The sequence below is a fragment of the Microplitis mediator genome, chromosome 1 (assembly GCF_029852145.1).
Source record: "Microplitis mediator isolate UGA2020A chromosome 1, iyMicMedi2.1, whole genome shotgun sequence".
In the NCBI taxonomy this organism is placed as follows: Eukaryota; Metazoa; Arthropoda; class Insecta; order Hymenoptera; family Braconidae; genus Microplitis; species Microplitis mediator.
The window spans coordinates 5311127-5336844 of NC_079969.1; the positions used below are offsets into that span (position 1 = coordinate 5311127).

Here is a 25718-nt window from a genome sequence, read left to right on the forward strand (position 1 = left end):
TTTTATCAGTTTGAGTTTCTTTATCGCCCTTATGGTTCCTGGAAACCATAAGGGCGGATGACATATTTTTATTTTTAATAATAAATGTAATTGTACTCTACAAATATGAAAATAAATTAGTGTGAATGTAACTGATAGTAAGAAATTTTTTAAATTTTTGAATAAATAAATAAAATGTAAGTAGAGTAAAAATTTAAAAGTGTGTATTCAGATAATTGAAAAAAAGCGCGCGCATTTTTTAAAATTCATTATTTAAATTTATTAATTTATTTATTTAAAATTTATCAATTATCTAATGTTTGCTACATTCACTCACAAAAGTAAATGAAAACTCGTTTTATTTTGAATTTTATATATGAACGTATGGTTCCTGGGAGAGGTTCCTGGACCCATAAGGACGTGAAAGTAAATTTTTTTTCTTAAATAAATTTTGGTCGAGAAGTATGAAACTAAAAAAGTATAAATTTTTTATGATTTTGAATTTTTTTTCACGCCCTTATAATTCCTAGGATAGATACCGGAACCACAAGGGCTTAAAAAATTCAAAATTAATCGAATTTGTCTTCGTACATTTTTATATTTTTATATATAAAATTATGAGTGTGAATTTAGCTGACAATTGTAAATCAAAAAAATTTTGAAATAAGAAATTAAATAAAAATCAAGTAAAATTAAAAAAATACACATCGGCAGAATTTGAAAATGAGTACATGCATTTTTTTTGTTTTTATGCTTTTGATTTTTTAATTTATTTATTTGTAATTTTAAGTTTGTTTGATGTCTGCTACATTTACACTCATAAAAGTTATCAATTTATCAGGATAATAATTTTATCCTGCATCCTTACGGTTCCTGAAATAGATATCGGAAATCCTAAGGGCTTATAAAAAGTTACTGGCATGAATTAGAAATATTTTTAAATTTAAAAAATTAAAAATTAACCCTTTGTACGTAATTCAAATTTACAGTTTGAATTTTGGCGCCAAATGAAAATGAAAAAACTGGTACTGAAATTATTCAAAAAGTAGCGGCAATTGTTACTAGATAGCGCCAGGTTAAATTTCTTCAAGGTTATAAAATTACTCGGACATCATTGAGTGCTTGGTTGATTGAAATTATTTTTTTTTTATAACCATTTTTGACAATAGTTTTTTTAATTTAAAATTTTTCGTTGATAATAATAAATAGGTGGATTATTTATTGTGTTATAAATAAGTGACAAGTTTATAATTTTATTGGGGATGGTGATTTTTTGAGGGTGAGTTTAGAATGTCGGGGAGCAGTGATTCTGAAGAATTTTTTGATGCTGAAGATGACAGTTTTAATCGTAGCTCAAGGTATTTTTATTTGTTTATCTCAATTTCATAATTATTTAGTTAATTTATAATTAGAATTACTCCTTATTGATGTTCATTCATGTGGATGAGTGAATTTTTATTTTTATTTATGACATGATTGTATCGAAATTTTTTGCACCAACGATGATGTTATGAAAACTTTATTATCGATTGTTGTCATAATATTTATTTTAGCATTTGAGACTAAAACAGTTTTAAATATTTTTTTTTCCCGCGATAAAATTTGAAAATTTTTTTTTTTAATTTAAAATGTTTTTTACATTTCTATAAGACTTCTATTGAAAGTACACTAATTTTTATATTAAATTAAACTTTTTTTAACTGGGGGTAAATTAACCCTCGAAAGATGTCCAACTTGAACAGTTGAATGAAATAAATATTGAAAAATAAGTAAATGGACATTGACAAATTTTCTATAGTAATAGATACCAATAGTAAAAAAGTATCAATATTATTTGTATATAGGGAAGAGGGGGGCAGAGTGGGCCCCTTGAGGAAAATAATTATAATGTCATTAATTTTTTATACGCGTTTATTTCTTTTTAGACCCTTGATACTTATTTTTACTTCATTATGCTGCGTCCATTAAAATTGAAAAATCGAAAATTAGGGGCAAAGTGGGCCCTCCAAAAAATTTTGGATTTGATATTTTTTACTCTTTACACATGTGATAGTTGCAAATAACTATAAAACAATTGTATTTTAATAACATAAAAGTCATTTTAATAGTCTGCAATTTTTGGCTGACATACTAGCGCATGTACGAAACATTTCAAAACTCTAGATCCGCTATATTTCTTACTTTTCATTTTGTTTTTTGATTTTCGTTTTACGAAAAACGTTCCGAACTTCAGGTACATAATTTTATTATTTTTTACTTTGTTAACAGGGGTTATCAGATATTTTCGACTGAGTTTTTTTCGGAAACAAAATCTCTAAATACAAAATACAGACCGCACATTAATGCACTACTGTCTAATCTAGCGAAGTGCGCTTAAATTGGTTGACAATATTCGTTTGTTTAAGAAAAAAACTCGGCCAAAGTTTCCATTTACTGCACAAGTGCAACAAAGATAGTACCGTTCGTGGACTTGAGTGTGATAGAGAGAGAAGTACGAACCCCTGTTAATAAATTATATTTAATGAACAGTTTTGGTAGTCTATTTTAGCCCTCATTATATAAGAAATTTCGATAAGCTTATTATCCGTCCGAATTTCTTGGCGGATAGAAAATTTTGAGGGGCTCACTTTGCCTCATATATTTTGAAGTTTTAAAAATTTTAAGGCGCCTACTTTGCCCCCAGGGGCCCACTTGGCCCCTCCTCCCCTATAAAAAATGTTTCATTCAAAAATTTCAAAAAACCATTTTGCCCCACTGTGACAATGATATAAAAACCCCAAGAAACAGTACTACTTTATACTTTTATATTTTGTTATCATCCATCTATACATAAAAATTATCACACGCAATTTTTCACATCCGTACCTCTATAATTTTAATGCAATTATGTGATATTATCAATAATCATAATGCATTAATCTCTGCAGCAGCATATAAAATAAGATAATAACAGCAGTGTACATTTACTATTATATATAGATCCATTAGCGATCCCAAATAGATTTAATTTACAATTTAAATGTAGGCTGTCTATTTAGATTAATGCATTTTTATTAACTAATAATGTTTAAAGTATGGCGACCGAAAAATTTGATGGAAGCATTATTGCCGGTTTTAATATTCAATTGGATATTTGGTTATGGGCTGATACAGTATCCGGTTAACAATTTTGAATTTATTCAAACATTTTTGTACTCAGTTGTAATATATATTATTTATATAACAACCTTAAGTTACACACTTTGGTATTTTATTACCGCACCATGGTTTTCAAATGGTGATAAAATATATTTGATTGTTATCTTCTTAAATATTCTTATATTTATTACTAATGGTGTTATTAGTTGGTTCTATAAAAAAGTAAGTAGTGATTTTATTGTTAAAATAATAACCAAGAAATCTTGAGTGAAGTATTATTTTATTTAAAATATCCCATGTAACAATCTTATTTAAATCTTGCGTCAATATGGTCACTCGTGTTTTAGTTGTCTATGTCTTTGTCTGAGTGTAAATCTTGTTGCAGATATTGGTGAAAAGTTTTTAATTGCAAATCTTGTGCAGAAATCACAAGAAAACTGTGTTATGTTGTATCTAAAGAATTGTGCAAGCTAACACATGACTCGTTGATAAAATTACTTACACATTTCTCGCGCAAAACTTGCGCCAGAAATTTCTTAAAGATGCTTACGCATGACTTGTGCCAGATTTGCTCAAGAAGCGCTATATCTATGTCGTAAGCCAAAGGAAGGGGTAAAGTGGCAGATAGTTATATCGCGCATCTTGAGCAAATCTGGCGCAAGTCATGCGTGAGCATCTTTAAGAAATTTCTGGCGCAAGTCTTGCGCAGGAAATGCGTAAGAGATTTTATCAACGGGCCATGTGTAAAATATCTGCAATATTATTCCGTACAATATCATGTGCAGGTCATGCAAAAATCTTGACTTTAAATCTTGCATTAATATCTTGTGACAGATTTATAGATATATAAAGACGTGAGCGCGTAGGGGATTCCCGCGAGATTCTTAAGGAAAATTAACACAAGACTGCTACAAGATTGTCTTTTGTATGCCACCTTGTGCAAGTCTATGACTTATCTATCAAAAGATTTTACTGCTCAGTGTCTCCACACTCTAAAACCAAGTGTATAGTCGAAATTAACACTCTTGTCGAATAATATTGAAACGCCATAAGCAATCTATAGATTTTTAACACACCGTGAAACGTGTTTTAAGTGACTACAAAAAACTATAGTTTTGTTTATGGCCTCAAACATAGAACACATTTAATATGTGTTAAAATAATACACGGAAAGAAAATTATGGCAGCGGTTCCCATAATTTTGTAAAATTTTTTCCTATACCATCATAGGAATTACGACCATAAATTATGGGAGCGGTTCCTATAATTATAGGAATGTTTCCCATAATTATAGGAATAGTTCCTATAATAATGGGAATGATACCCATCACACTATAGGAATGGTTCCTATAATTTATAGGAATACTTTCTATAATATTATGGGAATCATTCCTATAATTTATGGGAATGGTTCCTATAATAGTATGGGAACTATTCCCATAATATTATGGGAATGATTCCCATAATGCAATTGGAATGGTTCCTATACCATTATGGGAATAGTTCCCATACTATTATAGGAACCATTCCTATAATATTATGGGAATGGTTCCCATATTATCATGAAAAAATTATTTTAAAGAAGTGTGGTAATCACTTCTACAATACACAGAAATATTATTAAACATAAAAACAAAAATTCAAACATTGAAAAAAAAATCGTATTTGGCAAAAAAACATTAAAATTTTTAACAAGAATTTTTTGTCAGCACAAAACATTCAAGAAAATTCAAATTTTGGGAATTTTCTACACTATTGTGCAAAAAAAAAATTTTATGATATTATAGGGATGGTTCCCATAACATTATGGGAATAGTTCCCATAATATTATAGGAATAGTTCCTATACCAATATGGGAACCATTCCCATAATAGTATGGGAATGATTCCCATACCATTATGGGAATGGTTCCCATAATGATATGAGAATGGTTCCCATAATATTATGGGAATGGTTTCCATAATGGTATAGGAACCATTCCCATAATGGTATGGGAACTATTCTCATACTATTATGGGAATGGTTCCCATAATATATGGGAACCATCCCTATAGTAGTATAGGTACTATTCCCATACCATTATGGGAACCATTCCCATAATGCATAGCAAAACTTCCCATAATTTTCTTTCCGTGTACACTTGTAACACAGTTGGTTTTAGAGTGCACTAGCAACTTGATATGGAAATCGTTACATGGGACGTTGAAATTTCTCAGCTTTACATATCTTTTTTTCGATAGAAAACACAGGAATTAATCTCCAGGAGCATAAAAGTTGAAAAAACACTTGAGTGCCTCGGAATATCAGTGAATAATAAACACGCTTTCAATTTTAATGTAATATGGACTGTTTATTGGATTATAAGTTCATTAGTACTTGCTGTAACGTCAATAGTGTGGTCATTAGATGATATGGATATAGTAACAAATATATCAGTGACACTGGTTCTTCAACATCCATTAAATATGAACTTAATAATAGACTTAAATTATGGTTTGCTGATACGACACATGAGAATATTATTTCAGAGTGTAAATAAAGTATTTTTAGATATTGTTAAAATTCAAAATACTAATACATCTGTTAATAATTCTTGGTCGAATATTGGTCAACAAAATAAAAATAAATTGATGAGAATTAATTTCATTACACAGAGAATTTCATCACACGATATTAACAATATTCTCCAAATTTTCAAGTAATTCGTTTTTTTTTCTGAAGGAGGTTTGACCGAAACTAGTGTGTCAAAGTAGTGTTTAAATTTTTTCGTTTGCTAAATTCTCCTAATAGTTATACAAATTCATTATTTTAATTTATAATAACATAACGAATTCATAAATTTATATTTATTACTTATTTAATTAAAGAAAGTAATAAAATTACTTGGTTATTTTTGACTCATATAATTTAATAAAAAGATTTTGCAACAGCGCGTTCTAACTTCTTACACATCGATATTCAAATTAAAGCGGGAAAAATTCATTTCTAATCTCGTCTCTCTTATTAATGTATTTCTATCTTTGTTTTTTCTCTCAGCTACTTCCGCGACATTGCCAAACCCTCAATAATATGTATTTCTGTCGATGAACGAGATTAAATATTAAAGTTTAACTTGAATTATTTAAATAATTACAACGGTAACACTATATTGTTCAAATCTTATCATATTCTAAAAATATTCATGTTTATGGCATGTGGTTTTTTATTTCTTAAACTTGGGAGGTTAATAATGAAAAAAATCTAATAAGTCATGACGAAAGCTTGTCCGCCATAAGAGTCTGTGTATAAGAACTTTAAAAACGTCATTTTAAAATCCTTTTCTCTAAAAAACTAGACGGTGGATCATATTCAAATTTTGAGAATACATAGATAAAGTACTTCTTTACATGTATACTAAGTTTCAAATCTTAAAGTTGGAAAATCCTTTTTACATTAGATTCGGTCGAGCCCCCTCAAGCAAAGTTTTTTTTCTCTGGATTTTTGAATTCCAATTCGCAATTTTTTGTTAACGACAAAAAATAAAGGAGTTTTGTTTTACAGGAGCATCCATTTAGAATTAACGATACTGTGTCAAAAAATAACAGATATATTTGGATTTCAAATAATTATGATGCTGGTATCATCATTTGTTGTAATTCTTTCGCATTTTTATTGTTTGTATTTGGTATTACTCAGTAAGAAAATGGAGGATAATGAAAAAGTATTTGAAGTTTCTGTGTTCTTAATTTGGATTGCAATCACTGTTATTAAATTTTTTTTTATAAATTATATTTGCGCTGAAACAATTAACGAGGTACTTATATATTGTTAAAACAGATATTGTTTTTTTTTTTTTTACTAAATTATATTATTTATAATTTGAGTAATAAATGTTTATCATTTAAGTGGAAGCGAACTGGTAAAATAATTCACAGACTTGAGATAAATGTACAAGATAACAAATTACGTAATGAAATTCAATTATTTTCAATTCAAATGATACAAAATCATCTTACCTTTTCACCATGCGGATTAGTTGATTTAGGATATTCGTTTATACGAGATGTAAGTGAATGCAAAATGTTTTTCGAGTTGTTTAGCGTTAAAAAATTTTGAAACTATACACGGAAAAAAATTCCCAGTCAAATTTGCGATACTAACATCGTAATTTTTCCTACTGATCATTGTAGTGGTCAACTATACCTTTAAAATCACAATTTTTACGATGTAGCCTTAGAAATTTCATTTAAGAAACAATACTTCAGACAAAAAACATAAAGTCTTAAGCTCTTTAGTATGAGTTACGATGTGAGCATCGTATAATTTGACGTAATAGAAATTTTAAATAAAAGTATAGAATAATAATTGATCGGGTGTTGGATTCGAACACGAGATCTTTCGAGTGCGAACTGACCGTCGTCTTGGACCACTTGGTCACAGAAGGGCCCACAAGTCTAGGAAGTTTTTAAGATCCATGTAAACGATATAAATAAACAGTCATAATTCACGAGAACGCCTCTTACGGTGGACACAGTTACTATTTAAAAATTGCTATGTACACTCGTTGTCATTAATGCCTGCCCTGATGGAAATTTTTTAGACTTTTCTCTAAAAAATTCTGAAAAAGTCTTTAGAACTTTGAAAAAGTCTTTAGAACTTTGAAAAAGTCTTTAGAACTTTAGAACTGAGTTTTTCAGAGAAAATTCCGAACAATTTCCACCAGGGAATTCTTTTACGATGTTAACATTATAATTTTTCAAATAATTTTCAATCCAAAACGTCTTCGTTAAAATTACAATTTTAAATAGTAAAAAATGTAACCTACATAGTAAATAAGACATTTGAAAATTGATGCTAATGAAAGTATAGTCCACGATTATGACTTTAACATTTTAAATTTTAGTAGAATTTTCTTTCCGTGTAGAATCAAAAAAATTTTGACATAAATACATTATCTGGAATAGAATATATTTTTTTATTAAATTACCTTAAATTTTTACAGTTTGCTGGATCAGTGACGACTTACCTCGTGGTTTTAATTCAACTGAGTGTTCTCAAGTCACTTTGAACAAATAAAAAACACTCGGTTGCTTACAATGATCATGTCAAATAAATTAATTATATTATACAAATAATGTAAATAATATATATTTTATTTTTAAATAAAAAAATCACTGGTATAAATAAATGTTTACTCAGTACTCAATCAGGAAACTAGTATCCGATCACTCATCTATTCGTATATTTATATTTACTTAATTTTTCATTATCATCAGATGATTTTTATTAAAAATTGGCACTAAAAAGTTTTTGAAACCCGAACAATCATCAAAGTATTTTTTTTTATGAATTTGTCATAATTTTTTCATTGAAAATTTTCAAATTACAAGTCGCCAAATACATTTATGACCCTCGTTGAGTCCAAAATTGAATTTTCAAAAAACCAATAACTAAATTTTTCAGAAAATTGAAAAAATCTTCGACTAAAAACTCAATAGTAACCTATTTCGAGTCATTTTCCGTCAGAGTTTTGTTCTATTGCTGATTGGCTGTTTGATGAATGGCGGGATTTTCAAATATCATTAAAAAAATTAACAGGCAAATGTTGATAAAAAAAATCTTGATTGCTTACAGGAAAAGCAATGGCCGTGATTCACTACCAGCCAGTAATCTCGAAAAAACTTCGCCCACCTTGACATCCGATGACAATATTTTCGTAAAACCACTGGACCCAAAACCCATAATACAACTAACTCAACCTCAACCGCTATCTCTACCAGCAAATTCTAGTGACGAATCAAAATCTATAAATAGCAAAACAGATGACGAAGAAAAAACATCTGATAAATTAACGGGACGAAGACGTTTTCGTGAACTACGTCAACGTATGCAAACAGAAGATGATGACATACCAATAAATAATTCACCTCCCGATAGTCAGACATCTTCAATAGAAGGCGTTTATCCAGCACCAGCGAAAACTACTCATCCATTTCGCATTATCGAACATGATACCGTGAGTCTTCAAAGCATGACATCACTTGGTAGAGTCGGTAGAATATTAGCCGGAGGTCCTGATTCTGTTTCTGGTGTTCTACATCATGGTGTTTCCTGTCCCATACCACTAACACGTGATATTCCGATGTCATCAATTCCCAGTAAAGATGAAGATACTGGTTCTGAAAAAGTATCACAATCGTCAAGTGTATTGACACTATCGGGTGACATTGTCCAAGACTGCGCATCGACTGTCAACGGACGAAAAGAATTCATTAATACTCATTGCGAAGCTAATGTCGGATTGCAAGAACCAGATGTCATTGCTAGCACTAAAACTAGTGGGAAATCGATTGATCATCAAGATACGCAAGGACCCGCAGTTGCTCCTGTCGCACCACCGAGACGAAAGAAAAAATCTAAACCTCAAACACCAACCGATCTTGCTGTAAGTATTCATTTCATTTCTATTCTCTGCTTAATCAATGATGTAGTTTACAGTTTAGATTAAAATCTGTTCTATTCTATTGATCAATTAGATTATTAGATCGATAATTGATCGTTTTTTATTACGAGATCATTTATTGACCAGTTAAAAAGTGTAGTATAGGTATTAGATCATCAGCTATTGTTCATTCATTGTATGTTTGTTCTAAATCATAATGAAAAACTATTTTCTGTAATAATCATATATTGTGTGGCAAGGAAACGACGATTTCAGAGAGTGATTGGTCGTTCAAGCCAAAGGCGAAGGCTGCCATCACGAAGTCTGAAATTGTTTTTTGTTTCATGTTACGCTTTATACTTTTTATTATTACCTGCATTACTGTTTAAATATTCCCATAGATTCCACTGAAAAGTGCCGAAAATTCCATAGGAATCAATGAAAGTCTATTGGTTTCAATGCAGTCCGGTACTTTTGATTGGATTCTATGAGAGTCTTTGGATAGGAATTGAGCTGAGTTTCGATGCCTGATTCAGCTGAAGAGAGACAATTTTAGACCAATGGTGAATGTGCGAATTAACAAGAGAACCCTAGGGTAGAAACTGATAATTTTTAACCCGCCAAATCGCATTGATCTGAAATCGACTTTCGACTGGCGGAACAGGCATTGAAACTCATAGTTTTAATGCAGGTGATATGAAAAAAAAATATTTTTAAAGCCTTCTACAGCAGAGGGATCGGTACCTGCATCATCACTGCCAAGTCCAGCTAGTACAATTGAGTCAATAACTCGTGAATTTGAACACTCATTGGACATAAGATCTGCTACTAAAGGACAATACGTCGTAAAGCCACAGGCAAGTTTCTCAAGTAATATCGTGTTTTACCTCAGAAATGATAAAATTCCAGGTCGCCTCGAGTCGTTCGAGACCCTGAGAGGATTTTATAGTCACCGATATCGGGTCAGTCTTTTAAAAGAAAGCGAAAAAAGAAATTAGAAAAAAAAAACATAAATAAAAAGCATTTTAAAGCCTTGTAATATATAAATCATGTAAATTCATTCATTTTTTACAGCTAAAATATTTTATTTTTAGTCAATGAAAGCTTTTGTAGATGTTTTTTTTCATTGTTATTATCGTTAGATTTATTCATATTATTTATCATTGACATGCCTTGGCGGATCTGAGTTACGGTAATTACCGTAATTTTTCATAATTTATGTTATTCTACGGTAAAAATGCTATGTTAGGTAAACGCACGGTATTTTACAGCAAAATTTCGGTATTTTTGCCGCAAATGTGCAGTAAGAGAACGGTAATTTACCGTAAAATTATGGCAAGCCTGCGGTATCTTATCGTAAAGTGAAGTATTGCAATATAAAAATAAAAAAAGCACACGGTGCTTACAGTAAAGATGCCGTAACTAAGCTATACGTTGCCGTATTTTACCGTACTTTGTCGTAAAATACCGTAAATTGCGGCAAATTTGTCATATAAAAACTGTATTCTACGGTAAAATATGGTATTTTAGGTAAGCGTACAGTATTTTACGGTAAAATCGTGGCAAGCCTGCAGTATTTCACCGTAAAGTGTAGTATTGCACTGTAAAAACTGTAAAAATACAAAAGTACGCAGTAGGGTGGGTCAAAAAAATCGAATAATTTTTTTTTGACTTTATACTCTGAAAAATAGGTTCGTAGACACCTAAAAAGAATTCTCTCCAAGTATGAGCTCTTAATTATAACGGGAAGGTCCTCCGCTTTGCGGGTTTCTATTTTTTTCGAATAATCAGATAAAAAAATTTATATCTCGCTTCCAACTGCTTGGAAAAATATTCCGTGGCATAGAATTTTTAAGAAATTGAACGCTCTACAAAAAAGGTCTCTTATGATTTTTTCAAAAACCTAACCGATTAAAAGATATTTCTAGTTGAAGTTTGGCTATTTTAAGGAAAATATTCGTTTTTATTATGAATTTTATAAGTCGATGAAAAAAAATTATTTCGGATTGCGGAACTCATGATTTTGTAGGAAATTTACTGCTCTACAAAAATGGTCTCTTATGATTTTTTGATTAAGTGAAGCCGTTACGAGATATTCATCGTCAAACATTAACGAATATCAATATTTCCAGTTTTTGATCAATAATTCGATAAATTTCAATTTAAACTATGAGTTTCAGGAAAATTTACATAAATTTGAGTTTCGATCGATAAAGAAATGTTATAAACAATTTTTTAAATATTGTTTTCAGTCTTGAGCTTGTTTGATTGCATTAAAACAAGAAATTAGAGCATTTTTTTCGACATATAGCCGATGATTAGTTTAATTTGAAGTGAATGACATATTTCTTTGTCAAATTTAATATGAAAAGTATTGAATCAAGTGAGAAACAACCAGTATTTAACTTTTTTATAGATAAATTTTTTATTGAATTATCAATTGCAATATAATTGTCTATATTTTTAACATAACAGTACGCTATTACTATAAATAATTTCTTTTATTACAATTTGGGAATGTTTTTTGATGTTCTTTGACAACTTGCAATAAGTACTGGAATTGTTCTTCATTTTTTGTCAAGCATTGATTATATTCACTGACTAATGCAACAGCTCGCTCTGCTGAATCATTGACAACTTTTAGTTGTTGAAAGTATTCTTTATTTTCGAGATAACTCTCATTAGTAGGCCATAATTCAACATCGACATCAAGAAAGTCATACGGTAGATCGAAGATTTTGAAAAGATTTAATGACTTTTTAGACACAAAGTCACTCAGAGTTCTCTGTGCCAATGAATTTAAATCTTTTTTAGCAATTACAAATCTTTTAGCTTTAGAATCTGTACCTTCACGAGTATTAACAGCTTCAACAATACTTTTTTTTACTTCTAATGGAACGCCATCGTCAAACAGTGATAAAATGGCAAGTTCATCGCTCAAATACCATAAGTGCGAAATCATTTTTTCACACGTAGCTGAAGAAATCAAAGGATTGATATGTTTGTACTCCAATAAATTTTTCATAAACTGCAAGTCATGATAAGCAGCAGTTGTTGCAGAAGTTGATGAAAACCAAGCTTTTAAATACAATGTGACTATAAAAATACAGAAATGACGAAGACCATGCAATTCTTTCTGAGAGAGTTTGAATTCATCTCTGAATAGATACATTTTCAAACTATAAATGGCCTTAGCCATCCATCTAGCATGATGAACAGCACCAGGACGTTTGAAAGAAATCTTTTCTTGAGGCATTTCTCCAAGGAAAATCAATGATAATTCCAATAATTCTTTATAATCATCTCGGGGTTGTAGTAACTATCAAAAATAAAAAATTTGTCAAAAATAACGAAATTTTTATAATTTAAATCACAGTTAAATCATACCTGTAAAGATTTCGTAATAAAACTAGAGATTTCATCTTTTTTATTCGAAATGATATCAGCAACAACAGCATCTTCAACACCAGATTTATAATTAGTTATATCTATATCATCCCAAAATTTTTTAAACCTTCCAAACATCTGTACATTTGGCCCAGATGACACAGGCCAAAATACTTCAAATGCGCCCCTTAATACGATCTCAAAAATGTGATGACGACATGATAACCAGATCAACTCTCTTCCCAAAATCTTTTCAATTTCCTTACATGTACCGTTGTGAATTCCTGTAGAACAATAATAGATGACTATCGTTAAATTTAGTATTTAAGAAAAATCAATGGTTATATTTCAAATCCAAACGAGTAAACGATTAATACATTTTGATAGTAAAATTCAGTAAGAAATAGAAATTAAACTAGAATGACAACAATAAAATATTTTTTGTAATTGATTGATTACCTGTATTAACAGCCGTAGTGTCAAAACACATCGCCTTGACATACTTAATAATACCCCATTCACTCAATGTTGATAAAATGGCGGATGTTTGATTAACTGCCGTCCCAGAATTCATTTTTGGAACTCCAAGTAATTGTTCAGTACCATACGCAGTTAAAAGAACCGGTAGTCGTTCCACCGATTTGGATTCAATTAGATCATTCAGCATTTTACCATCCCAATGCACTACGTATTTATCGTGTGTTTTAAAATTGTCTTTTAATCCTTGAGCAATGTCTTTTCTTTGAACCATACGAGCTCGTTGGATGGACCTATAGCTGAGCGTTGTATCTTCAATTTTTATACCAACAGCTGATAAAACCGGAGCAATAATGAACATCGCGTTTCTACTGCTGACATTAGCTCTGTCAAGTGCAGAAACGACTTCAGGAGTTAAGACATTTATTTTTGCTCGTTTTGTCGGAATTGGGGGTTCATACTCCAAATCAGATCCAGAATTTGTAGTTCCACTTAATGTAAACGCCGAGAATGATTCTGATTTTCCACTTAAAACAATCCCATGACTGGTAGACGGTTGATTCAAGTCTGTAATAAGAGTTTATTTTTAAATTAAACAGACAAAATTTCCAGCACTTATTCATTATGATGAGAAGCAATTAAACATGAGTACCAGAAACCGTCGAGTCAAATGTCATACGTAGGAATACTGATATTTATAATGCAAGTAAAGTAGAAAAATGATATTCTCATTGTTTATAATAAATATAAAGGAAGTTTTACACTCCTACCTGAATTTATAACAATTATTTATCTCAGATACTTACTGCTTTCATCTATTTCCATCATATCTGTAGTTGAGTTTGACGCAGGTACAATATTCGAAAGAATCTCTTTGTGTGTACAGAATTTTTGATCCAAATACAACTTCCTAATGTTATCATCCACCCCTTTTAGGGAATTTTTATTTACAATGTCGAATAATTGTTCAAGATCAGTCTGAAACTCCTTTTCCTTTACCTTATCACTTTTCTTATTAAAATCTTTTTGTAATTTCAACCACTCACTATGAAAACGGAGAATTTTTTTGACTACATTAGGAGCTCCACTCGTAGGGATCTGATTTATTTTCCACAATTCAATAACCTTGTCAGCTGAATTTTTTGCACTTTGTTTGATTGAAAACTTTAAAACTTTAAGTTGATAGAAAAACACTCTCATAACCTCTTTCACTTTTGGTAACTTACGTTCAGTGAGTTTTTGCACAGGTATACCGATTAAACGTATTTCTTTATTCATTGTAGAATTATTGATAATAAATGAATTTATATGATGAGAAAATGACTTATTTCGAAAAAATTGTTACTATCATGTATACGAAATGATGAGTTTTTGGAGCACTGAAAATGTACTGATAAAAAAGTAGACAACGAAGATAGTTAAGAAAAACAACATAGGTGGCGCTAGCGTTAGAGTACCAACAGAAGAAGTAATGTAATTCAGAACAAAAAGCCTCTCTCACAAAAAAATTTATGTATAATTGGTAGAATAAAATTTGAAAATACATACTAAACAACCGTAATAATATGAAATGCCAATGCAATTGACATTTTAAATTATTACAAATAAAGCTTACAAAAAATATCATTAGAACAAAAACTTCTTAGTGAATTTTTGAACAAATAACTCCTGTAGGAGTGACTTTTATGATAGAAATTTAAATTTATGTAAATTTTCCTGAAACTCATAGTTTAAATTGAAATTTATCGAATTATTGATCAAAAACTGGAAATATTGATATTCGTTAATGTTTGACGATGAATATCTCGTAACGGCTTCACTTAATCAAAAAATCATAAGAGACCATTTTTGTAGAGCAGTAAATTTCCTACAAAATCATGAGTTCCGCAATCCGAAATAATTTTTTTTCATCGACTTATAAAATTCATAATAAAAACGATTATTTTCCTTAAAATAGCCAAACTTCAACTAGAAATATCTTTTAATCGGTTAGGTTTTTGAAAAAATCATAAGAGACCTTTTTTGTAGAGCGTTCAATTTCTTAAAAATTCTATGCCACGGAATATTTTTCCAAGCAGTTGGAAGCGAGATATAAATTTTTTTATCTGATTATTCGAAAAAAATAGAAACCCGCAAAGCGGAGGACCTTCCCGTTATAATTAAGAGCTCATACTTGGAGAGAATTCTTTTTAGGTGTCTACGAACCTATTTTTCAGAGTATAAAGTCAAAAAAAAATTATTCGATTTTTTTGACCCACCCTAGTACGCAGTGCTTACAGTAAAAATGCCGCAACCAGGCTATACATTGCCGTATTCTACCGTAATTTGTCGTAAAATACCGTAAATTGCGGCAAATTTGTCATATAAAAACTGTATTCTACGGTAAAATATGGTATTTTAGGTAAACGTACAGTATTTTACGGTAAAATCGTGGCAAGCCTGCGGCATTTTACCGTAAAGTGAAGTATGGAACTGTAAAAATGAAATAACACGCGGTGCTTACAGTAAAGACGCTGCAACCAGGCTGTACATTGCCGTATTTTACGGTAATTTGTCATAAAATATCGCAAATTGCGGCAAATTTGTCATATAAAAGCTGTAGCCTACGGTAAAATATGGTATTTTAGGTAAACGTACAGTATTTTACTGTAAAATCGTGACAAGCCTGCGGTATTTTACCGTAAAGTGAAGTATAGCACTGTAAAAATGAAAAAAGCACGCAGTGTTGATGGTAAAAATGCTGCAATCATGGTAAATTGCCGTATTTTACTGTATTTCGCCGTAAAATACCGCGTGTTGTTGTAAATTACCATAAATTGCGGCAAATTAGCCGTAAGAATGTCGTCTTTTATGGTAAATTATGACAAATTGAGGTAAATTACCGCAATTCGGATCTGCCAAAGTGATTTTGTTACTTTTCTTGAAGCGCCCATTATTTCGGTAGATTAGTTGTTTTTGAATGACGGCAATTAGATGTTGTTTAAATAAACCTATTTTAATAAGAAAAATCTTTATAAATTATAATAAGTTTAATTTTTTTCGATTGACGAACGATAAACAAATAGGACGAGGATAAATCAAAAGCTGAAGGACCTTCGGCAGAAGAAATTGAGCGTTTGGAAAAAATGAAAGCTGAGTTGATAAGCTTACAATCTAGTGATAAATCTAGTAGTCCGATGGGTTCTCTATCGAGCAATAGCGTTGGTCGATACTCACTTGGGCAGCACCGATTGCCAGGTAGTCTTCAAGGTACACGGGAACGACGTAAATCAGCCGGTGATCAGGATATGGTCAAACAGCTCAATATGTTCGTAAGAACGAGAACTGATTCTGGCAAACGTCTTACAGATATGGTGAGTTCACATAAATTTATGCCTTTTCATTGATTATAGTACACAGGTCAATAAACGGCTACTTAGGGTTTGATTAATATGATAATAATCAAATCCCGATTTAATTTTTACTCAAATTGCTTCGTTGTTGCGCGCCTCGAACGCGAAGCGGAGAGATTGAGCTTTATAACCGACTTATAAAGGTCACGCGATTTCCTCACATTAAATTGTACATATTGTTTTTATATTACACTTACACGTTATGAAAAGCACATCAATATGAAGAGGGAACACTAATGAATAAGCCTGATACTTTTTTTAAGTTGTCCGATACGTATTAATATAAAGAAAAGTTCAATAAAAAAAATTTATCGTGAACGTCCATTAGTCTGTGGTTCAAAAAAACGTCGCGGTACGGATATCTTGAGAACAACTTTACGAAACGACTTAATTTTTTTTTTCAAAATTCTCAGAATTATGCAGACAATTGATGATAAATTGAGAAAAATATATATAGCCCGAACTGGGAATCGAACCCGGATCATGTCGGTATCGCGCCGAGTACTCTATCAGTTGAGCTATCCGGTACTAAACTATATTCTGTTCAATTTGATCTATAACTTAATGAACCACACCGTCCATCGTACGGTAATACACGAATTTTTAAATATAGTAAAACCTAAACTTACAATTAACCTTCTCAATAAGATATTTCTCTGCACGCAAACACACTCAAGAAAATCACTACTGTAGTCCTTCTTGTTTTTTTACAATAAATCATTGCTGTTAAAACCGGCAATTTTACATGCAAACAAACACACACTGCAGCCAATTTTATTAGGAATGTCCTCCTTATCTTACTCTTTTTGTTGACTTTTATTACCGTATATTTATCATGGAAACTTCTATAAAAAAAACGCGGGGAATTCAAATTTTTTTTGGAATTTAATTTTTTAAAGTACAAAATTGGCGTTCGAGCCGCGCACTTTTAGATTTTCAAAATCTTTTTTCTGTTATTGTATGGCTTTGAATATATCCTCTCAAAAATAGTAAATTGCGTAAATAAATATTTCAGGAGATCTTAGAACAAGTCACAGTATTGAACTTGGACACAGGAGAACGCGTGCCTTTAAGTATAGCTGAAGATAAATTACCTCAATGTATGAATCCCTTATCGTTGCACATCATGCGTTTAACTTCTGAGTATGTTAGTAATTCAAGCCTTGACAAAGAAAAAGAAAGCGATGAAGAAAGTGTTGATTCAAAGATGTCATCGATACCGCCTGACGAAGACGTGTCAGTTGGACGGGTTCGTAAAAAAACCCAAAAGATTAAACGCTTTTTGGGATCTACTGTAAGAAAGACTATGGACAAAGCTAAATCTATAGCCCAAGAAGTGTCTCATGCCCGACACAAAGAAGACGTTATGGATATCGTTGATGACGTCTATCCCGGCGAGCCACAGTGTATTAAACTCAAAGCTTCTAACAGCCACAAAGGACCGTATGAATTTTCAAATCTTCAGCATGTCCAGGACTTGAGCGGAGAGCATGTAGGTCCTGTTTGGTGCATGAAATTCTCAGCTTGCGGGCGATTACTTGCTACTGCTGGCCAAGATCGTGTTCTTAGGATATGGGTACTCAGAGACGCTTTTAGATATTTCCAAGATATGCGCACTAAATACAATGCAGAGAAGGTAAGTTTTTTAATAGTCACAATTTCATATTTTTTTATAATAGGATGACTATGCTGGTTAATTGAAATACATTCGGTAAAAATGTTCGAAATTGTTTCGAAATTATGATAACTAAAATAATTTGTCAGAGAAAGCAATTATTACGTGATATTCAGAAATGTATGATATATTTAGTATACACTGAGAGAAAAAAAGGTAAATTCAAGTAAACATGTTTACTGGACTCATAATACTAAAAACAAGAAAAAAATTTACTACATTAAAGTATAATGTTCTTATTTTTATAACAATTGCTTCAATCTACTCATAAATTTCTATATACAATGCATTTTTACTATAATTAAGAATATATTTTCTCGGCACTATTTAAAGTACACGGAGAGAAAATAATAGTAATGATTACCATTCTACACAGTAACCAGACTTATTTTTAGTAAAATGGTAAATAATGCTCTGTAGAATAGGATTAACTACCATTTTTCTGGTATTGACTACTATGTTACATTGAAACAAGTAAAATGGCAAAAATCGCTATCTAGCATGGAAATCAGGGCTATGTAGAATGGTAGGGGAGAGTGGGGTCAATTGAACCAAAAATACTTTAATATTTTTTTTTTAGATGACTAAAAGCAAAATGATAGCTTCTTTTTTTACGAAGTTATACTTTATTATATAGACTATAATTTCTTATAAGCACATAACTTAAAAAGTGATGAAAATTTTAAATAAATACGAAATTGTACAACTGCATCAAATGGTTCAATCGTCCCCTTTGCGGGGGCAATCGAACCACTAGTCGGGGACAATTGAACCAAGAGTATTAGAACCACAAACGAATGACTAATGAATAATTTACTATTCATTACAGCTTAAAACTAAAATTACAATATTTCTAATAATATTGATTATTTTATATAACATTATATGTTATAACGATCACTTTTACAACTTCTGTCAATATACTTATTTTTTTTCTTGGTTAGTTTAGCTTTTTTTCCTATTTAGTCAAGATGCGCGCGCATGTCTAATGCTCACAGTGTGGTTCGTGTAGTTTAACTGTCCCCGAGAGTACTGGTTCCAATTGACCCCATATGATTTTATTGAAATAATTAGTTTAAAAAAAATATTCAAGAACTATTTTACTAGATGTAAAGTTAGAAATTTATGACTAATATATGAAAGAAGGTATTACAAAAAAATTTGAAGATTACATTTGAAAATTAAAACTTATTAAACAATTTGTCAAGAGCTGAAAAAAAAGTTCAGATGCCTAAAAACACAAAAACTTGAATTTTTTCAAATTAAATCATCATATTGGTTCCAAATTTTGGTCAGACTAAGGTTTCGTGTATTAAAATATAATTCCAAGAGGACGACTCATTTTTCGATTTTTTTCGACTTTTTTAGCTTACTGGTTCAATTGCCCCTTGGTTCAATTGACCCCACTCTCCCCTACTATTTTACATAAGAATTAGAACTATTCTTGTCTCTTCGTGTATGAGAAATCGATTCTTAATAATTGGAAAACGTCTATTCGATTCGACGATATCTATGATATCTATAAATTTTGATAAAATGTTTCTTTCTTTGTACTGGCCTAGTCATCAAAATAATTTTAAATTGCCTTGCGTATATATATAACTATAATTGTTGAAAAAAATAATTAAAGGTAAGTCCAACACCGTCCCAAGAGTCATTGGTCTCTCAACAGTCGATGGAAGATCCGAATATAATAGCCAGTGCACTAAGTGAAGTAGAGGGCACAAAAAGTCCATTTATGCCGAAACCCTTCTGCACATACACCGGACATACATCCGACCTACTGGATGTATCATGGTCAAAAAATTATTTTGTTTTATCATCCTCAATGGATAAAACAGTTCGTCTATGGCACATATCTCGCAAAGAATGTCTATGCTGTTTTCAACACATTGATTTCGTAACTGCAATAGTGTTCCATCCTCGTGATGATCGTTATTTCTTATCTGGTTCGTTAGACGGTAAATTACGACTATGGAATATTCCGGATAAAAAAGTCGCCGTGTGGAATGAAGTTAACGGTAACACAAAATTAATAACAGCTGCTAATTTTTGTCAAAATGGTAAATTTGCTGTTGTCGGATCTTATGATGGCCGTTGTATATTTTACAATACTGATCAATTGAAGTATCATACACAAATAGATGTACGGTCTACACGTGGTAAAAACGCACGTGGTCGTAAAATAAGCGGGATTGAACCAATGCCTGGTGAAGATAAAATTTTAGTAACATCAAATGATAGTCGTATTCGTCTTTATGATTTACGTGATCTCAATTTATCGTGTAAATACAAGGGTTATGTTAATGTAAGTAGTCAAATAAAAGCTAGTTTTAGTCCAGACGGGCAGTATATTGTCGCAGGTTCGGAAAATCAGTGTATCTACATATGGAAAACCCACCACGATTATTCGAAATTTTCAAGTGTCAGACGTGATCGTAACGATTTTTGGGAAGGTATTAAAGCGCATAATGCTGTTGTCACGTGTGCTGTATTTGCACCTAATCCGGACAGTATAATAAGACAAATTGAAGCCAGAGAAAAGTGCGATAGTCATGATAGTAATAATGATAACAACAATGCTGGGTCAAATAATAAAAAACCGGTTGTTGATCCAGTTGTTGAACAAAGGACCAAAGGTTGTGGTGGACATGTACTTGTTAGTGCTGATTTTAACGGATGTATTAAAGTTTTTTTGAATAAAACTAAACCAAAGCATAGTTCACTTCCCGCTTCTGCGCTTGCATAAATTATAGATACTTTTTTTTAATAGTGCGTTTATATGTTTTTAACGGATAAAAATACTTTCTTTTTGTAACAAACGGTTATTTTTCTATTTTACCGGCAGAGCAGAATTTCGCGGTCGGTAAAAACTCGGTCGGTAACTTTTTTAAGTTGCAATATTTATGTAGGTTATATATTTTTGATTGATAAATATTTTTTATTTAATATATAACACAAAATTTTGTAATTTATGTCAGTAATTATAAATTTGCATTAAATCATGTAGAAAATTTACTAGAGAAAAAAATCTAATACTAAAAATTGTGAATATTTTTAAATATTGAAAAAATTTAATGTGAAAAAAATAAAAAGCACTTTATTAGATAATAAATAGATGCATTAAAAATTGTAAAAATTATTAGATAATTATAAAAATGGAAACACCATATTACAAAAAAAATTAATGTGAATCAATTCAATCGACAATAAGGATGTTAAATAAATTGAACAATAAATTATATATTTTATTTTTTTGATGATAGTATTTTTTTGGATTTAATTATATTAATCGTTTTACTATAAAAATTTTTTTTTTCTGTAAAATGTTTTGAAATTTTTAAAATAACAATCAATAATGAAAGTATGATAATTAAATCAAAAATAGACGTTATTATTAGTCGGTGATTAAATCTGCATTTTTTAAACACTTTAGTCTTTACAGGAAATCTGTAAAAAAATTAGTGATTTATTTAGACAGTGAACCAATAGATTATTCGTATTGTTAAATAATTTTTCAATATCTTTTCACTCAACCGATAAAATAAATTTTTAATTTGCACATAAAATAATTTGTAAACTTAAAATATTCCACGTAAGAAATTTAATGCAAAGTTACTAGTGAAGACACTGATCAGTAAAATCTTTTAATAGATAAGTCATAAACTTGCACAAGATGACATACAAAAAACAATCTTGTAGCAGTCTTGTGTTAATTTTACGTAAGAATCTTGCAGGAAATTTCCGCGCGCCTGCGTCTTTATATATTTGTAAATCTGTCACAAGATTTTAAGTCAAGATTTTTGCATGACTTGCACATAATATTGTACGGAATAATATTGCAGATATCTTACACATGGCTCGTTGATAAAATCTCTTACGCATTTCCTGCGCAAAACTTGCGCCAGAAATTTCGTAAAGATGCTCACACATGACCTGCGCCAGATTTGCTCAAGATGCGCGATATAACTATCTGCCACTTTACCCCTTCCTTTGGCTTACGATATAGATATAGCGCTTGTTGAGCAAATCTGGCGCAAGTCATGCGTGAGCATCTTTAAGAAATTTCTGGCGTAAGTTTTGCGCAAGAAATGCGTAAGAAATTTGAACAACGAGCTATGTGTTAGCTTGCACAATTCTTTAGATACAACGTTAACACAGTTTTCTTGTAATTCCTGCACAAGATTTGCAATTAAAAACATTTCACCAATATCTGCAACAAGATTTACACTCGGACAAAGACCTAGACAACTAAAACACTAGTGACCAAATTGACGCAAGATTTAAATAAGATTGTTACATGGGATATTTGAAAAAGTTTTAAATACTGTTAATTACTCAATTGTTTCTATTAACAATTAACGTCTATTTTTGCATTACATTAAACAATTAAACAATTTTATAAAACAATACTTTAAAGTCATGATGATAATAATAATTGAAATAAAAAAATCTATTTAGCGAAAATTTTCGGATACTTTACCACACTTTTGTCAATTATAAATTTTTCTGATTAGTCACTTTTATGATTAGTTGCAAAACAAAATTATACAAAGAAACAAACAAAAAAAAACAACAAAAGACATTCTATCAGTACATTGAACTCAATTAAGAAAACATTCATTTTCGGAAATAGTTAGAAAAGTCTTCTAGATTAATTAGGAAGTAATGCCATAATATATCAAAAATTTATAAAGATATCATGAAATTATAAGAATACTTCAAATTGATCATATAGAAAATACAAGAAAACGATCTATTGTGTAAAAGTAATGAACATTTTTTGACGATCACAACAATAACAAAAAAATCACAGGGAAGAAGTGCTGCCATTGTAACAGGAGCAATAGTTATTATGGAAAGATACTACTAAGTTGAAAAAAAATTTTGTTTCCTCGTATTGTATACTGTAATGGTTTTAACTGACGAAAATTTCATTTTTTTATTATGAAATGAGATTGGATTAAGACGCATTTTCCGGGAACGAGTATATTCGAAAATTTAAGCCATAGGTGAACAATATAACCTTACACGAGTGTTGTCAATTCAATATAACAATGGCGTCTTCTGTTACTTAATTCTTTTCCGGTTGACCTTGAATCCCTACTCTTAATTTGGATCGTACGTCTTCGTTTTCAAGTGAGAGAACGCTAGCTATTTAATAGAGAAGGGGCAGAAAAAATAGTAGAAGGGGGCGCACGCATGCACTAATACGATTGAACCGATACTCATACAGCCTTACTGTGATTAGTTTTATCCCCACACAGCTCACACCCAGATTCCTCGAGACTCCAAATCGGGAAAGGGTTAATACTATTCACTTAACAAAACTCCTTAAGAAATAAACGTCAACTTTCGTGTTATTTCGTATCAATTAATAGAAATATGTAAGGTTATAAAATTTAGCTAACCTTGCATTGCTCTGCTCATGCGTGTGCTGATTAATCAAATGCGCATGCGCATCCTAGACATTTTGGTTATGTTAATAAGGCAGTAAAATTCAAAGTGACGTCATGAAAGAGGGAGGTAACAGATTCGTTAGTGGCTTGAATCATTGGGTAGGGATATACTCCACCCATTTTACTAAAATTTCATGATTAAATATAAAAAGTAGTGACTCAATATATATTAAATGACATTTTTGACCAATCAGAATGAATTGTATTTTAATGCAAAATTTTATGAGGCTGACTATTCTTCAGGCCTGACTTACATGAAATAAATTCTGTAGTTAAGTTAACCATCACGATATCGTACAGACGAATTCCATTAAGACATTCGTGTGTTGGCAACACTCGCTAAACGGTACGTGAACCAATCACACTCATTGTTGAAAGCTATTTTGTTACAATGGCAGGACATTCTCCCTAATCAGACAAATATCATTATTATTATCATTGACTCATCGAAATTATAATTAATTACATCACCATGTTACCAATCACTAATGTAAATAATTACAATAAAATTATAATGATCATAAAAATTTAAGTCTAAAAAAAATAATTATAGAAAAAATGAGCGAAAAAATTAAACAAATTATAAGATTATTAAAAAAAAAAAACTATATTCAATATAATAAGTTAATATGGTGAATTTCGAGATTATAAATCATAGAAATTGATAATTATTAAAAATAAATTATAAAAGATAAATATATATACATATATATTATAATGAAAATAATAAATATAAAAAATTAAAAGAGTGTAAAAATGAAAATTGTAAATATATTTTTAATGTTAAACAAGCAAATGCTTAGCTATATAATTATTATCAATTAACTGATTGATTAATTTAATTAATTTTTAATTAAAAAAAAAAAAAAAAAACAAATATTTGCCATTCCGCGAGCATCGTGCACAAAAAATAAAGTATTGTTGTTAATCTCCGACTAAAAAATATAAATATATGCAGAAATAAATATAAATATTTATTGTTGACTCGAAAACAAAGAAAACAATCAAGTGAAGATATGTAATAAAGAAGTGCGTTTTAATGAAAATGGATAAATTGTTACTGTGTATTAAATAATGGAGATTGCAATAATTTTAATTAATGCATTCACATATATTTTATTTTATATAGATTAATAAACAATTTCAAAATACACAAAATACTGTTTTTTTATTTATTTCCCTATCCGATTTTCTTATTTATTTCATGATGACATATGCGTTTAATATTAAATGTAAATAAATATACAAGAATTAGGGATATGTTACATACTTTAGGCTTGTTATCTGTGAAGCAGAGAATGATATATAATACGTGTATATTAATTTATAAAACAAATTAATGATTTTGTACCATCTTATTTGTGCAGTCAAATAGAACTAATAAGTGAAAGACATAATTACTATACACGCCATAGCTCACTTTTAAATATTAATCGAACAAAAACATATACAGCAGAAAAATCTTTAAGGGGGTTCGATACCAATTATCTCTCTCGGGGATCTCGTGAATTTTCTATCGTATTTTTGCAAGATTATAACTTCTAGACACCAAAATTTCATTAATAGAATATGTTATGAATTGACTTACTTTTAGGAATTAATACAATATACTTTCATTATAATTTCATTGAATCATAAAAAAAATTTCTTTTGAATAAAATAATTTTTTTTTATGAAATAAGTGATTAAAAAATAAACGCGGAAGTACGGCAACAGCGCGCTAGTGTTGAGTAATTTTTTTGTGTACTATTGTTGGTCACAAGGTTTATTACTAGTTCAAGCTCAGGTCC

General features: G+C 30.4%; 1 protein-coding gene across 2 annotated transcripts; it reads left to right on the plus strand.

Annotated features, from left to right (window-relative positions):
• The first annotated feature begins 1061 nt into the window (after nt 1-1061).
• Nucleotides 1062-21703, plus strand: LOC130664815 (WD repeat-containing protein 44). 2 transcript variants are annotated; one of them, XM_057464928.1, is made up of 6 exons: nt 1062-1337; nt 8731-9541; nt 10258-10500; nt 16468-16755; nt 17810-18430; nt 20100-21703. In XM_057464928.1, exons 1-6 carry the CDS (start codon nt 1270-1272, stop codon nt 21216-21218), a joined length of 3150 nt encoding a protein of 1049 aa, XP_057320911.1. In that variant the 5' UTR covers nt 1062-1269; the 3' UTR covers nt 21219-21703. The 2 variants fall into 2 exon arrangements, with proteins under 2 accessions (XP_057320911.1, XP_057320919.1); XM_057464936.1 differs by having other exon boundaries at nt 10258-10395; nt 20100-21701.
• Nucleotides 21704-25718: the final 4015 nt, after the last annotated feature.

Coding starts and splice junctions, on each gene's coding strand:
- LOC130664815 (XM_057464928.1), top strand. CDS start 1,270: ATGTCGGGGAGCAGTGATTCTGAAGAATTTTTTGATGCTGAAGATGAC. Junction 9,542..10,257: donor AAACACCAACCGATCTTGCT/GTAAGTATTCAT, acceptor ATATTTTTAAAG/CCTTCTACAGCAGAGGGATC. Junction 10,501..16,467: donor TTTATAGTCACCGATATCGG/GTCAGTCTTTTA, acceptor ATAAACAAATAG/GACGAGGATAAATCAAAAGC.